This window comes from Ctenopharyngodon idella, chromosome 18 (genome assembly GCF_019924925.1).
Source record: "Ctenopharyngodon idella isolate HZGC_01 chromosome 18, HZGC01, whole genome shotgun sequence".
In the NCBI taxonomy this organism is placed as follows: domain Eukaryota; kingdom Metazoa; phylum Chordata; class Actinopteri; order Cypriniformes; family Xenocyprididae; genus Ctenopharyngodon; species Ctenopharyngodon idella.
In genome coordinates, this window is record NC_067237.1 from 9,196,612 (window position 1) to 9,212,652 (window position 16,041).

General features: G+C 35.0%; 1 protein-coding gene across 1 annotated transcript; it reads right to left on the reverse strand.

Annotated features, from left to right (window-relative positions):
- Positions 1-876: 876 nt before the first annotated feature.
- arpp19a (cAMP-regulated phosphoprotein 19a) lies at positions 877-10,980 on the reverse strand. Its single transcript, XM_051870661.1, has 3 exons — positions 10,798-10,980; positions 5,816-5,935; positions 877-2,790 (listed from the first exon to the last, which is right to left on the reverse strand). Exons 1-3 carry the CDS (start codon positions 10,840-10,842, stop codon positions 2,620-2,622), a joined length of 336 nt encoding a protein of 111 aa, XP_051726621.1. The 5' UTR covers positions 10,843-10,980; the 3' UTR covers positions 877-2,619.
- Between the last annotated feature and the right edge of the window lie 5,061 nt (positions 10,981-16,041).

The following is a 16,041-nucleotide window of genomic DNA, read 5'->3' on the forward strand; positions in this document are numbered from 1 at the left end:
GAAACTGGGGGATATAGTTGACAAACAAAATTGACTGAACAAAAACAGGACAAGGTTGACTAAATAAGATAACTAAAAGTTACATTTGACACAGGACAAAATTAACACTACTCAAACGTCGTTTAGAAAACTAGTCCCATCCGAATAGGGCTTTAGTAAAAGAGTGTCTCAGCAGCTTTGTGAATAGGTTTTAAGAAAAATCTCTTAGCTAAGAACTTTTACTGCCATTTAGGAGAACTCTTTATGGTAAGATACAATGTTTTGTGAATATGGCCCCAGGTTTTTGCACAATTCAAACTCAAATTGTACAAGTCTGAGAAAATATCACATTACCACTGTCAGGCAGTAGAGGGCGATCATGCTCAATATTTTACAGTGTTTCCTTACCATGTTCCTGCAAGGCTCCCAAAACGACATTCAGGTCAAGTAATTTTCTAAATAATAAAAAAAATATATATATATTTATGGTAACACATTACAATAAGGCTCAATTTGTTAACATTGTTAGTTAACATGAACTAATAATATTAGCTAATAATTAAAAAAAATACTTCTAAAGCATTAGTCTTCGTTCATTTCAACATTTATCATTAAAATCAAGTGTTGCGTCTGTTCATTTTAATGCACATAAGCTAACATGAACGGTTGTATTTTTATTAACTACCATTAACTAAAATAAATATTCTAACAAATGTATTGCTTAGTTTATGTTAGTTAAGGCACTGGTTAATGGGACCTTATTGTAGTGTTACTAAATTTGTAATTGATGACTGCACTTATTTTTTGAAATATGAGAAATAAAAAGATAGTTCAATAAATCTTTTGCTGATAAAAAAAAAAAAAAAAAAAAAAAAAAAAAAGAGACTCAAAACCACAGAAGGTTTGCAAAACTATTTTATTTACAAAATGGCTCAAAAGCGGCCACAGCTTATGCTCATGCAAACTGTGAACAATTTACTGTAGTGCGACGACGTGGTGTGAGGAGCCGACAGGCAGGTGTCTCCCTCCTCTGCATAGAAGACAATGTACAGGAGATCAATGGAATTTATTACACATCAGAAGGTGGAGAAGTATCCTCACTGCCTGGTGTCTACAATCAGACACAAATGGTGTGTGAACGTGGCGTTCTAGAACTGCTTGCCAATCTGTGTGTTGGCACTACATCATTATAAGGCTTTAAGCTCTATAATACAAAGGCAAGATGACAGCAGCCTCAGAGATCTGCATTACATGCTATCAAACATGACAAACTGGAGTGTCCTCCACTTACAGCTGAAGCATGACAAAAAGAAACGAGCATTCTCATGAAAGAAACAGGGTGCAGATCAACCACATTATTAGAGATTACTTTCAATTCATTATTGATTCTAGCACTTAACTCCATAATTAATGGAAAAGATCACTCTGAAAAGAAAATTCTGATATAATTTACTCACCTTTCTGTCATTCTAACCCACATGACTTTATTTGGATGTTACCTACAGTCTTCTGAAGCCATGTGATAACTTAAATTGTAATTCACTTAAAAAAAAAATTTAAAAAAAATGGTAACATTTTACAATAAGGTTCGCATTAGTTAACTACATTAGCTAAACATGAATTAACAATAAAAATAGCATTTAGTAATCTTTAACAGTGAACAGTTGTATTGTATTAACAAACTAAGATCCATAAATACTAGAACAAATGTATTAACAAATGCATTAACTAATGTTATTTAATTGGACCTTATGTAATGTGTTACCCAAAAAAAAATCTCTCAAATCATGCAAATTTTTTTACTTGGTTTCATGTTTTTATGGTATTTTTGCATTAGCAGCAAATGCTAATGGTTGCTATATTTCTCATGACTGATTGCAACACATCATTTAAATGTTTTGAGTTATTGTGTGACAAGTCGTGAGGAATATTTGCTGTACTTTTTAAAATTCCTTGAGCTCTACAGCCCTTTCCCTCTACAGACTTTCTTTGTTTGAAAAAAAAGCAGCCTGGACATTCAAATAAACGCCTTCTTTTTGCATTCACCAGAGGAAATAAAGTCATACGAGTTGAGTAAATAATGACAGAATTTTCTTTTTTGGTGACCTATAGTCCTCCAAGCCAGAGGTCTTAGATCCACTGTCCTGGAGAGTTGAGATTCAACCCTAATCAAACACACCTGAACCAGCTAATCAAGCTCTTCAGGATCACTTGAAAATCATATTGGTGTGAAATTCTATTGTGCTGAAGCAAGTTGGATATAAACTTTGCAGGACAGTGGGTGCCCAGGAGCTCTAAGCAGTGGGTAATACAGGAATGGTTAGAATTAAATGCAAAACATCTTCTAAAATGCTTATGCCCTCACGCACTAGCAAATATGTACACTTTCAACTACATACTACGACACATTTAAAATATCAGAGGACCTTTGAGAACTTCACCGCTTTTGGAGCCATGACCTGACCCAACCCATCTCAGTGCGGCAGTACAGCTCTGTAACATCTGCAACCCTTGAATATTCAGTGTATTTTCAGATAAGACAGGAAACGAGAGAGGACGAGGGCAGGAATGCAGGATCAGAGATAAATGTGGATGAAGAGACAGGAAGTGGGAGTGTGGAGTGAAGGACAGCAGCAGGTATCAGCCAGCCAGTTTGCTGGCCACCAGAGAGGGTTTCCTCTGCGGCAGGTCCTGAGGGGTGGGGATGTGGTCTCCGGTGATCTCGGCCTTCTCGTTCTGTGCCGCTGGAAGCTGCTTGTTCTTCATCTTGGCCTTCGCCATGTTGTAGTCGCCAGAGTCGAAGTACTTTGGCTGGGAATGAAAGCAGTCGAGGAGGATTTATTTGCATGTGTGAATTATAGCACAGTAAATGTTTTAATTCTGTTCCAAAGCACTTTGAAAGATGTTACACTGTAAATGTACATAAACATATTCATGCCATTGAATGGGAACACATTTTAATGTCACAAGCAATGCGGCAGATGCCATTTTACTCCTAAAACAGGCCTGCTACATGTCTGTAGAGCTGCATGATTCTGGATAAAATGAGAATCAAGATTTTTTGGTTTCAAATAGAGATCACGATTCTTCCACGATTCTGAATGTACAACCAAACAAAATGACATGTAATTTACTAGAGGTTCTGATAAAATATAAATTGCTGACTCTAATTGCTGGAAAATGTTTGAATGAATTATTTAAAAAATGGTTTTGGATGAATTCAATGACAAGTATTCAATAAATACTTGTTTCATTGCTGGATGAATCAGTGTTTTTGAACAAATATTTTGAACGAACGATTCAATGACAAATACATTTTTTAACAGTCAGTTGTCGCCACCTAGTGGAATTAGATGTAATTGATACAACCGTTATTTGACGTGCCAAGTTCGTTTCAAAAGGTAGTTTGCTCTATTTTGATCGCTATCCTAGACATCGATGTTTAAATACTAACTTAAAACTTATATCTCAGTACTTCTGTGATAATGTGAATATTTGTAACACAGAAATAACTAATGTGTTATTCAAAACGACTCTCTCTGGCAGCACGAACACACATTTGAACGTTCCGGAATGATTTTGTCAAAGGTTTAATAGACGCGGGAGAATCGTTGTCATTAATAAAGTAGGATCTTTTTACGATTAATAGTGCAGCTCTATCTGGCTGCAATATCGTTCAAAGGTTAAGAATAATTAAAGAGTTAGTTAAACCAAAACTCATTACTACTCACCCTCATGTAGTCCCAAACCCGTAAGACCTTTGTTCATCTTTGGAACACAAATTAAGATATTTTTGATAAAATTTGAGGGTTTCTGAACACACAGGCAGCAAAAATATATTAATTTGTGTTCTGAAGATGAATGAAGGTCTTACGGATCTGGAACAACATGAGGGTGAGTACTTAATGACAGAAATTTCATTTTTGGGTGAACTAACCCTTTAAAGAGCATATTGCAGGTTAAATTTTTTTATTATTATTTTTTTTTTTTCAAGATGAATATATAACCTATATATAACCGAAAATACCATATGAAAAGGTACTGCAGGATTTAAAAATATTTTGTAGGACATAGGGGCACAAATTTAGTAGATAAAGTGACCGTGTCCGTAAAAAACGCTTTTTTTTTTTTTTTTCAACGTCGTGTCATTTTACGTCACGAGAGAGAGTTGTTCGCCAGGTGCAGAGTAGTTTGCTATCGGAGGTTCCATGAACTCCAGCCAGTCAGGAGCGTGACATAGGCTATGCCTGATCAAAGTTTATTAGTTTCTGTTATTAGTAATCAATACTCCTAGATGACCAATACTAGCTTTGCTATTGCCTGATACATGATAATAATCTGTACAATATTGTGATCTGAGCACAGTGTTACATATTGTTAGCTAATGTGTATATATCTACAAGCTAACACTGGCCTCCTCTTGCCCTGTTCTCTACTGGTTCTCCTCACACCACAGCTCAATTTGTCTCTTTTGACCGTTGTTCTGTCTAAACCTGGCCTGTCCCAGCTCTCTTGGCCGCATAGCAGGCTAATTGAATGGCTGTGGTCTGTAATGCGAGTATGAATAAATATTTACAATTTCCTCAGCGTCCGAACTGTCATTGCGATCCATTGTTTTCCTATTGTTTAAATTGACTCTACTCCCTCCCGTTACGTCACTTCCGGTTTGGCATATTTATGTGTGTATTTTAAAGAAAATCTAGTTCCTACGCTATTTTTCTATACATTGAATCACTAAAGCTCTAACCTGCAATATGCCCTTCAAGATTTTTATGTCTCTTATGCTAAGTCTCTAAGGCTGCATTTATTCATTTAAAAATAAAACACAGTAAAATTAGTAATATTGTGAAATATTACTATTTAAAAGAAATGGTTTCTATTTTAATATATTCAAAAATGTAATTCATTACCTTGATGGGAAAGCTTAATTTTCAGCACCATTACTCCAGTCTTCAGTGTCACAAGATCCTTTGGAAATCATTCTAATATGCTGATTTGCTGCTCAAGAAACATTTCTTATTATTATCAATGTTGAGAACAGTTTTTGCTGTTTAATATTTTTGTGGAAACTGTGATACACTACCATTCAAAAGTTTATGCCAAGTTTTTTTTTTTTTTTCCCCAGCAAGGACACTTTAAAGAGATCGAAAGTGACAGTAAAAACATTTTTAAAGTTTTCTAAAGATTCCAAAAGATTCTATTTCACGTAAATGATGTTCTTTTGAACTTTCTATTCATCAAAGAATTATGGAAAAAAAAATTACCCCTTTTTCCACAATTTTTCTTCAACTTTGGTAATAAGATCCACTATTAATAATTGATCACCAATAAAAATTGATAAATTGAGCACCAAATCAGCATATTAGAATGATTTCTGAAGGATTGTGAGACACTGAAGTCTGGGGTAATGATGCTAAAAAACTTTGCCATAACAGGACTAAAATTATATTATAAATTATTTTAAAATGAAAAATAGTTATTTTAAATTCTAATAATATTTCACAATATTACTGTTTCCTCTTTACTTCAATCCATTAAACGTAGCCTTGGTGAGCAGAAGACGTCTTTTAAAAACATTAAAAAAGTAATTAATACAATTTTTTGACTGGTAGAGTATATGACAGAGTTTAATTTTCTCAAACTGACCAGAATTCCTATCTGTAACACAGTTCTCACGCCATCTGTAGCTCATGACTCAGTTACATGATGCTGTGATGTTCTACTCCCTAAAGACCTGTGATCTGTATCTCTTCTTATAACCCAGTGGTCTAATAACAAAATAAAATGGTTTTCATCCCACTGGCGGGAGTAGAAAGACAGTATGAATGAATCTCACCCCCTTCTGCAGTCTTTTTCTGAGCAGATCGGATCCGCCGGGTTTATTACCCAGGAGAGGGTATCTGGCCTTCAGTTTGGCTTCCTCCATTTTTTCTGGACAGATCTTATTCTCCTCATCCTGAGAGAAAACACACACATCACTCACATATTTTAATGCAATATATTTAGGACATTACAGCATCATTTAAAAGTTACAAATATCTCAAGGACTAGCATAAGAAAGTTTTTCTAAACAAAATTATGAAATAAATCACATATGCGTCATGCCTGAGATCTTATTAGGAGATGACAACCTCAGCGGCTCTAAAATTGGAGAAATTATAATGGTCAACGTGGATCACGTGTGCTTTTCAGCAATTAATAAATCACATTATAGTCTTGACGTCACAGAATTTCTGAGTTGTGCCTATAGGCGAGTTTGCCTCGCAGAACAAATGCAATGCATTCTAGTTAGACAGTTTGTCCGAATTTAAGCGGTGCAACTGCCACATTATGATCATGTCTGCCAACAAAGTACTGTGAAAGCAAGACAAGACCACCCACCTGGGTATATGAGACGGTATTCTGTGAGCTCATACCCAGAGCGCACAAACATATAAAGCTCTCAAACAGCTCACTTTTTCCCGGCTTATGAACGCACAATTGTCACAATGTCCGTCTCGGTGAGCATTTTTGTAAACACAGTCTGTCATGTCTTAAGTGAACGTACCTCTATATTGGATCCGTGCTTCGCTCTTAAAATAACAGCAACCCAATAAAAACGTGCTACTGTCCATCATTAATGTTAATCAAACAACAAAAGACATACTGCTTTTGACAGAATAACTTCAGTAGATTTAATTGTAAAGATTAAACTGTATTTAATTTATACAATGAAACATTTATTTAATTTCTGTAGTATTTCTGTACCTGATTCATATTAGACCTACCTGATAACATTAAAGCACTCTAAATTTAATTTGTATTATTCTGTTATATTTATTTGTACTTCTGCTGGTAATTTGTTTATTTGTTCTTGTTTACTTGATATTTTTTTTTTTTTTTTTTTTTTAGCTTAAATCAAGCTTCATTACATTGTGTGTAAGTGTAAACTCATGCAATAACAACTGTAATCCCATTGTAAAAACAGTAATCAAATAACATTTGGTGTGATAAATCAAATGTAATAAAAAAAATAAAAATAAAAAAAATCATTTCAGGCCCTGAGGCATAGAGGAAGAGGATTCTGGTTAGGGCTGGGAGAAAAAAAAAAAAAAAAATTAGAAAAAAAAAAAAAAAAAAAAAATTCGATTCACCTAACTATTGCGATTTTTTTTTGTTGACTATTTTATTCATTTTTTTTTTTTTTATTCCAGAATCGATATTAATTCAAATTAAATTGCTTTATTTTAGTCCTTGCTTATCGACGAGGTGGACAGAAGTTACCCACTTTTTTTTCCCAACATCAAAATGCATTGACCACCACAAATAGATTTAAATTGTTCTGAAAATGGTTCTGGTGGGATGTGTGGGAGAAGCACTGTATCCTTTAATAGCGATGTCTCACTTCATGAATATTATATAGTAACGAATGCACTAAAAAGCCCTCGCGCTACTCATATAGGCTACGCTTTGCATCAGGTATCAATGCTGAGAGAGAACAGTAGAGCTGCACAATTCATCTTTAAAATATTATACATAGGGCTTGTTTTGTGCACAATTTTACTAATTCCCGCAGGTTTTGCGTTCACACCACTGATCTATATGTGTGCCACGCACATTAGCCGCCTCTCGTCTCAAGCAGCTTGTGAGTCACAAGTACCAAAATGACTGGCTTACTTAACGGTTTTTTAACTTAACGCTTAAATAGTCAAACACGCACAAAATTATGTCAAAATGCCAGTCTTGGCAAATATCCAGTTAAACAGTCAGTTTTGGAATCGAATTAGTTGAGAATGAGAACGCAAATTGTGTAACAAGTATAGTGGGCCTGTGCATAAACTCTTAAAGTGACAGCAGTCTAATATTCCTGCTGCTGTCTGTCATGTTAATCAAAGAGCAAAACAAAGAAAATCACTATCTGCTCGACTGAATAACTTTTGTAACCAATTTTAAGCATTAATCTGTATTTTGTATTGAACACTATCCTGTTATTTTACATTTGATTACTTTAATTTGTGTAGAATTTCTTACCTGAATATACTGTATACCCACCTGAAAAACTTAGTTGTTTATTTCATATCTCTCTTTATTCTATTGCATTTATTTGTGCTGTTGTTTGAAATTTGTTTTTGTTATTATTTTATTACTGTCTTTTTACTTTTTTTTTTTTTTTATAAAAATACAATTTTGCATTGAAGAAAAGTATTTTGTATATGCTGTCAACTATAGTTCTTTGAAAGAAAATTGGAATTGGTATCGGCAGGTCACACTAAAAAAAAAAAAAAAAAAAAAAAAATCGGAAATCGGCTAAGAAAATTGCAATAGGTTCATCTCTAAAATCCTATTCAAATCGCATTTCTGGAAATGCGTTTCAGTCTGACTGCTCTGATTTAATCCTGTGTGGTTTATGTGTTATACTTCCCGTGTGTGCGAGGGTCCGCGAGATGTAAAAATCGGCATCAGAGGGTGTACGCAGAGGCTCTTTGCGGACATCCCCGTACCTCCCATTTTTTATGATCACGCGGACAAGAACGCGCGGTCACTAGGCTACAAAAGCACCAACTGTGCATGCACTGGAAAAACAACGTGGACGTCAAATTTGAAGAGAGGCTGTGTGAAGAAGTCTGTTGCTACCCGCACCTCTACAATCCGTTATTAAAACAATTTAAAGACAGCCAGATGTGCGATAATAATGATGTGCAATTATCCATGTTTGTTTACTGTTCAAGCCGATCTACTGCACATGTGTGGAACACGTTCGCCGAGCAATTAGTCTGCGTCCGTGCTGCCAGCTGTCTGTGTACGTGTCCGAACTGGAGTATAACCGAGGTTTAAAGGCTGGAATACACTACATGACTTTTAAAATCTGAACGGATTTTCAAACAGCAGGCATCATACACTTGCCGACTTTGTAAATGGTTACAGAGAAAAGCTGGGCATCATACACTACACGACTGAGGATCACACACTACCAGACTTTAAAATCATTCGTAACACAAACAGAAACATGCGCCTCGCTGCCAGGAGACACATGACAGGCGAATCAAACGCAGGAAATGACCCGCAGTATTTTTCAACCTGGGAGCGACGTGAGCTTTATTAACCAGACTGTGTGACGAAACTGCCGCAAACAATTACTAAACAAAGACGCAGATTCTGCGTTCTCATACATTTATTTCATGCATGTCATGCGCGAGCTCGCGGATCCATAAGCGGTATATTATAGTGTTTCAACATGATCACTCGTCAAGCACCAAGATTGTGATCCGTGAGCTGGATTATGGTAAGTTTTTCCTTTTTACCCGATCTTGCACAGTCGTCTCCATTTTTTTTTTTTTTTTTCAACTTTTGTGACTTCATACCCTTGATTTCCATTGTCTGGGCAGCATATGACTACCGTGTACTGTATTTATTAGCAACGCATATCATACACTGATATGTGTTCTAAAATTGGCTCAAAATATCAAACATGGTTTTAAATCCTCCGACTGGATGTAATCAAAGTCTGAAGCTAAAAAAATCTGTGAGTCTGTGACCATCACATACTACGCGATTTTCCATGAAATCTGTCAGTTCAAATATGCAGACTGGCTCTGACTTGTTCGGACTGTAAATCGGGGGGGGGGGATTGGGGCAAAAGTCATGTAGTGTATTTCAGCCTTAAGATGCAGCAGTCCAATGCGGCGGCTTCATATTGCCATATTGTAAATAAAACATCATCTGTATTGCGAACCCCTCCATGTTGTGGTTGTTGTTGTTTTTGGTGTGCCAAGAACTATTTTTTCTCTTCATAAGACCTCAGTGTATGGAGCCACGGGCATTAAATTTGTTTTGCCTGTATATGATTTTTTGACTACCAAAGTGATGGTTGCCATTGACTTGAATTAATATGGACTACTAAGGACCACAGTTTCAGCTAAAAATCTTCTTTACTGTTCTACTGGAGAAAAAAAAAGAAAAAAAGAAAAAAAACAACACCTACAGCTTGGCCTGAGGGTTAGTAAATTTTCTCTAAAAAAAAAAAAAAAAAAAAAAAAATTCAAATGAGGAGCCTAAATTTCGAATAATTAAAGGTCCTTAAAGAAAAATCATATCATATGCTCAAATGTTAAAACAATTTTCAATTTCATTTCATTTTTAGAGCACCATAAGCTGAAATTTTATTTGGAACTTTCTAGAATTTATTCATTATTTACAATGAAATGATGGTGCCGTTTTATTTATTGTTTGGTCCTTCAGAATTTCATCATTCTAAGGTCTTTATGTAAATCCATATGAATCTCCCTTAGCAGATGTATACATCCACAGACTGACAAGATGCAGGTTATAAAACACATTTAAGGTCAATATATTGAATAGCCTACTGTTCAACAGTTAACTTAGCTTCACATGCTAACTGCTAAATAACATCACCACAACCCAATCAAGAACAAAACAAACCAACTGCAGCATTATTATGAGTCACATCTCAACATATATATGTCTATTTATCTATCAGGTGGTTTAATACAGCTGATCATTTCTAAGATTCAATCAGAATGTTGGCATTTGATGCTAGAAGGCCTTTATACATCAGTGGAGAGCAGCAAGCTTTAAACAATATTCAAACACAGTAATCAGACAGAAAATAAAGCAATCATCACATCTATCAACGATATTACGAGTAGCTTTAGCAGTAGCTCTATCAACGAGTAGCTTTATGCGAAAATTGCCTTTTATTCGCTGTTTCTTTGATTTAATCGGATTTATAGGAGTCTGTAAATACTGTTATGTAGTGGAAAAGCTCAAATCTTACTGACTGCAGAGCGGTTTGATTCCATAATCTTAAAATATACTTACTTTCTGCTCCTCCACATTCGCTTCCTCAGGCTTTGTGTCCTCCATTTACTCTGATATAATCGGTCTGTGATGTTTAATAATCGCAATCTGAGCTACTGATCTGCAGTCCCCTGTAGTATAGCTCGCTCACGAATGTACCAGTCCTACATTGAAGGCGGGATCATGAATTAACCACGCAACGTGACGTTCGCAAGTTTGCTGGGCGAACACACGTGATGTAATAGGCTGTTTGCAATCACGTGGTTCTGGTGACGCGCGAAATACAGGTGGAGGGCAAGCAGTGAAAATTAGAATGGAAGAGATGGAGAAAAGTCCTTTCTGTGCTGGTTTAGAAAGGTATAAACAGAAAATCACAACATATGTTGGACGTGATCTTTATGTTATGAAGAGGAGCGACTTTTCCATTGAACTGAAAGACTTTCCTGCTATCGAGGAGGTAGATATAGAGAATGTGAAGCAGCCGTCACACCTTGTTCAGTTCTAGTTTGGTTTGTTTATATCGCGCTGCCTTTCTGCTAGTGACATTAGGGCAGTATTTTTGATTTTCTGTTGTGATTGTGAAAAATGTCTTCATTGTAGATCATTTATGCTGAATCGAGAATTGCAACAGGAGCTCACATCATCGTTCAAAGAAATAACTGGACGGTGTAATACAATTGTTGCCTTTTATATGTGTAAAAACACACTAAGGGAAGCAGGTTGAGGAGGTGACGGGAAGACACCGTATATCAAATCTAAAAATGTCACTGATTTAACCTACTCCCTATCACTCAATAAAATAATAACATAGCTGAGTGTTTTTGAAAGTGTTGTATTTTGTTTTGGTGTAACATTTCATTTGCGAGTATTACTCTCACCCGGTTTGTGTATGAGTATAACTTGCACACAGCCACTTCAGAACTGTTCACGAGCTTTTATGGGTTTGATTTTGGTTGTCATTTGTTTAAATAAATACAAAAAAAACCCAGTATGTCGGTGTCTATCATAGACTGTAAGTAAGGGACTTAATATGTGACAATAGAATTACCTTTTACATTTTTTACAAGTTTAAGAGACTTCATTAAAAGAATGAGTTCATTACAGAAAACCTTATATAAAGGAGGAGATTTGGATAATCGACATTTGTGAATAAAGAATTTACCATTCAGGATAATGAAGTTTACAAAATTGTCAATATTTTTGTCTTCATGTTCATAATAACAAACAATATCTTTCACGTTTAAAGTTATCATCGATCTAACTTTGGTAGAGAAAGTGAGAAAACAGTCTTTCCAAAATGTCTGTACACTGTGACAATCAAAAAACAAATGGCACAGAGACTCCTCAGTACAATTACAGAAAGAGCATTCTTTCCCGACATCCATAAACTTAGAGAGTAAGATATTAGTTGGATATATTTTATGTAAAATCTTAAGGTGAATTTCTCTTACTTTATTTGAAATACAAAATGTGTAAGGTAACAGCCATGCCTTTCTCCAATTAACATCTCTTAGAAGGGAATTCCAGTAAAATTTTCCTCTTGGAGTAACTTTCTTTTTTTCATGAAACACTTGTCTAATATCTTTGTTAGTGCATTTTTTATCAAATACATTTTTGCCATTTATAAAAAAAATTACAGTCTTTATTATCTACAATATAATAAGACAAATGGCTGGTCATCAAATTAGTAAGTCCAGAAGGGATAGCTTTAACTACTGTAATCAATTCTTTATATTTTATAGGAAAATTGAACTTAATTGAACATAAAAGAATCATAAGAATAATTTTTTTGTGTTGAATCAAACAGATCACTCAAGTAATTTAAACCATGATCCAACCATTTCTCCAAATATATACTCTTGCCTTTAACTGTAATCAATTCGTTATTCCAAATTTTCATTTTGTGAGGAGAAAAGTTATGTACGAAACACAGTTTCCATGCCAAGAGTGCTTGCTCGTGAAATTTAGACAATTTTATGGGTAATTTGGTAGGTGAAAAATTACAGGATAAAAGAAAATTAAGACCACCCACTTTCTTAAAATCATTATGAGGAATGAAAAACCAAATAGAATCAGAATCACCAATACACTTTTTGATCCAATTGATCTTAAAAGTATTATTTATATTCACATAGTCCAACATTTCAAAACCTCCTTCAGATTTCTTCCCTGCTAATATAGATTTTTTAAGATGGTGGTGTTTGTTTTTCCAACAAAAATTAACCAGCAACCTATTAATTTCTTTACAGGTAGAATCCTGAACAAATAAAGAAAGGCCAGGAAAAATAAATCTAGACAAACCTTCTGCCTTCGATAACAAAACTCTTCCTAAAGTTGACAAATCTCTCCGTAACCAATTATCAAAAATCAATTTTGTTTTCTTAATTTTGTTGTTCAAATTAAATTGCTGCCTAACTGACAAGTTTTTAGATATATAAATTCCTAAATACTTGACACAATCCTTTACTGGAATGTTAAACACTGATTGTTCAGAAGAGTCATGTACAGGAAGAATTTCACATTTAGTGAGGTTTAAACAGAGACCTGAGGCATCAGAAAAAGTTTGAACTAATTTAATTGCATTACTGATTTGGCTCTTATCTTTTAAAAATAAAGTTGTATCATCAGCTAGTTGTGAAATTTTTATTTCTTTATTAAATAATGTTATAATCCAGGGTTTTTAACTATACTGATTGATAGTAGCTCCACTACAATCAAAAACAAAAAAGGGGAAATTGGGCAACCCTGTCTTACCCCTCTCTTGATAAAAAATCTTCTAGAAGTATTAGTTTGTAAAATAATTGAACTATTAATGCCTCCATAAAACATTTTAACCGTTCGAATGAATTTGCTACCAAAGCCGAAAGCATTTAAACCCTGCAATAAAAATTGGCGCTCAATTGTGTCAAACGCCTTATAAATGTCGAGAGACAAAATGAGTGCATCTGGATTAACAAAGTGATTATAATCTAACAGGTCTAATACAAGCCTAATATGGAGCTAATGTGACGTTTAGCCATAAATCCTGTTTGAAATTTACTAATTATGTTTCCTAAACCACTTTTCAGTCTGGTTGCATATACTAATGCTAAGATTTTATAGTCAACATTTAATGAAGTAATTGGTCTCCAATTATCAATAAGTAAAGGATCTTTATCAGGTTTTAGAATTAAGCTAATAACACCTTGTTTCATGGTTGTGCTCATTTCTTTATTTTCTAAACACTCTTTATACATGCCATATAAAGCATTTTCTATCAGCATTTTCTCTCCCAAAAGGCACAATAAATTCAACAGTTAACCCATCTGTTCCTGGGGCTTTGCCTTTTTTCATAGAAAAAAGAGCTTTAGAAATCTCGGCTTTGGAAATATCCTCCTCACATAGATCTCTATAATCATTAGAAGCTACTGGAACAAATTCTTCAACTGTATGTAAAAATGTACTTATTTTTTCATCATCAGTATGTGAGGTATATAATTTTTCATAAAAAGAATATACAAAGGATGCTATATCTGAAGGGTTACTGGAAATCTTTTCATTTATTTTTAAAGATGAGATAGAGTTTCTTGCATAATTTCTTCTTTCCAGAGGAAAGAAGACAGGAATTATGAGGAATTAGCCAATAATCTATTCTTGATTTTAAAGACAGAGAGGAATTATTCCATGTGTAATCACAACAATTAGGGTTTAAATACCTCCACACATCAGTAACTTGTAACTTGTCAGTTATAAAAAAAAAAAAAAACAAGTCTGAGATTTGTGAACTGGTGTTTTTGGGCGGAAAGCGGTCAGCTGAATCATCCGGAGCATCATTAAAGTCACCACCTATAATTATATATCCTTCCTTGTACTCGAACGTATGAAACCATAAACATTGCAAATAATTAAAATAGAACTATCCAATCTGAGAGACATTATAATCCATCTTCCATTTTCCGAGCGAATAGTTTCCAAAACATCACCTTTAAATTTGTTAAAGAAAATAGCAACACCAGCAGAGTGACTGGATCCATGACTAAAAACAGTTAAATCTCCCCACTGGGTTTTCATATCAGAGTCACAGGAATGAGTCTCTTGGGAAAAAAAAAGAATTTGAGCCTCTGTATGTCTTGCAAAAAGAAATATAGCTTTCCTTTTAATGGCGTCGCGAATGCCTCGAACATTTAAAGAAACAAATTTGAATTTACCAAACTTGTGATCAGCCGTTACAAAAGGGAACTAACTAAACAATTAATTATAAGAATAAACTTTGGAGAAAGTGAAAACTGAGAAACCATGAAACATTAAAACATTCAAAACACTTGCCATGATCCCGATTTATATCGAAACGTTTCTCACAAGACAGCTGTCAGCCACCATCCGCTCAGGTAACATCTGGAACACTGATGCGTACCCCTTCAATGAAGGCAAATCCTCCTCGAAAGCCGGCCTTCTTGCCCTCTTCTCTCGCACGTTTCACCAGTGGCCATGCCTTCTGTCTTGCAGCTCTCTCCTCCGAAGACAGATCCTCTTTGATGAACAGCCCATTCTCTTTCAGATACTGGTTATCTTTAGCATCTCTCCACACCGTGTCCCGGTAAAGGCGCATGGCGAATTGCATAATTATCACTCTAGGACGACCATCACCTCTTTTCTGTCCCAGGAACTGAATCCACCACATCTGGAAATTTATGCGCAATCTTTGGAGATACTTTGGAGAGGATCTTGATAACCACATCACGTACGTTGTTCTCCCTGTCTGAACCACTTTCTTTAACACCGTAAATCCTTAGATCCCATCTTCTTTTGTAGTTCTGCACTCCCATACACATCTCCTTTAGCTGCTTATTTTCTTGCTGCAACGCGGCAACATTTTTTTCCAGATTCAAAATCTTCTCCTTGTGGGACGTGCTCTCAATTAATAACTTGCTAACGGTGGTAGAAAGAGCGGTGACTGAAGAGACCGTTTTTTCCATGATCTTTTCCATGGATTCAACTCTTTGAAATGTGCTATTACATTTCGATGTAAGTTCCGCAACAGCCTCAAGAAGTGAATCATTTTTTTCGTCAATGTTGGCTTTTAATTTACCCTTTTTCCCGGTGGGCTTTTGCACGGAGTGCATGGAAGAGGTGTCCCTTGTGAAAAAGAAGTGCACTTAATTGTATTGAAAGTGTACTTTTTGTGTACTTCAATCTTAAAAGTATACTTTTTAAAAAGTGCACTTGCATATAATATAATTAAAATTAAAGGCCACTTAATTGTACTTAAAAAGAATACACTTTAAT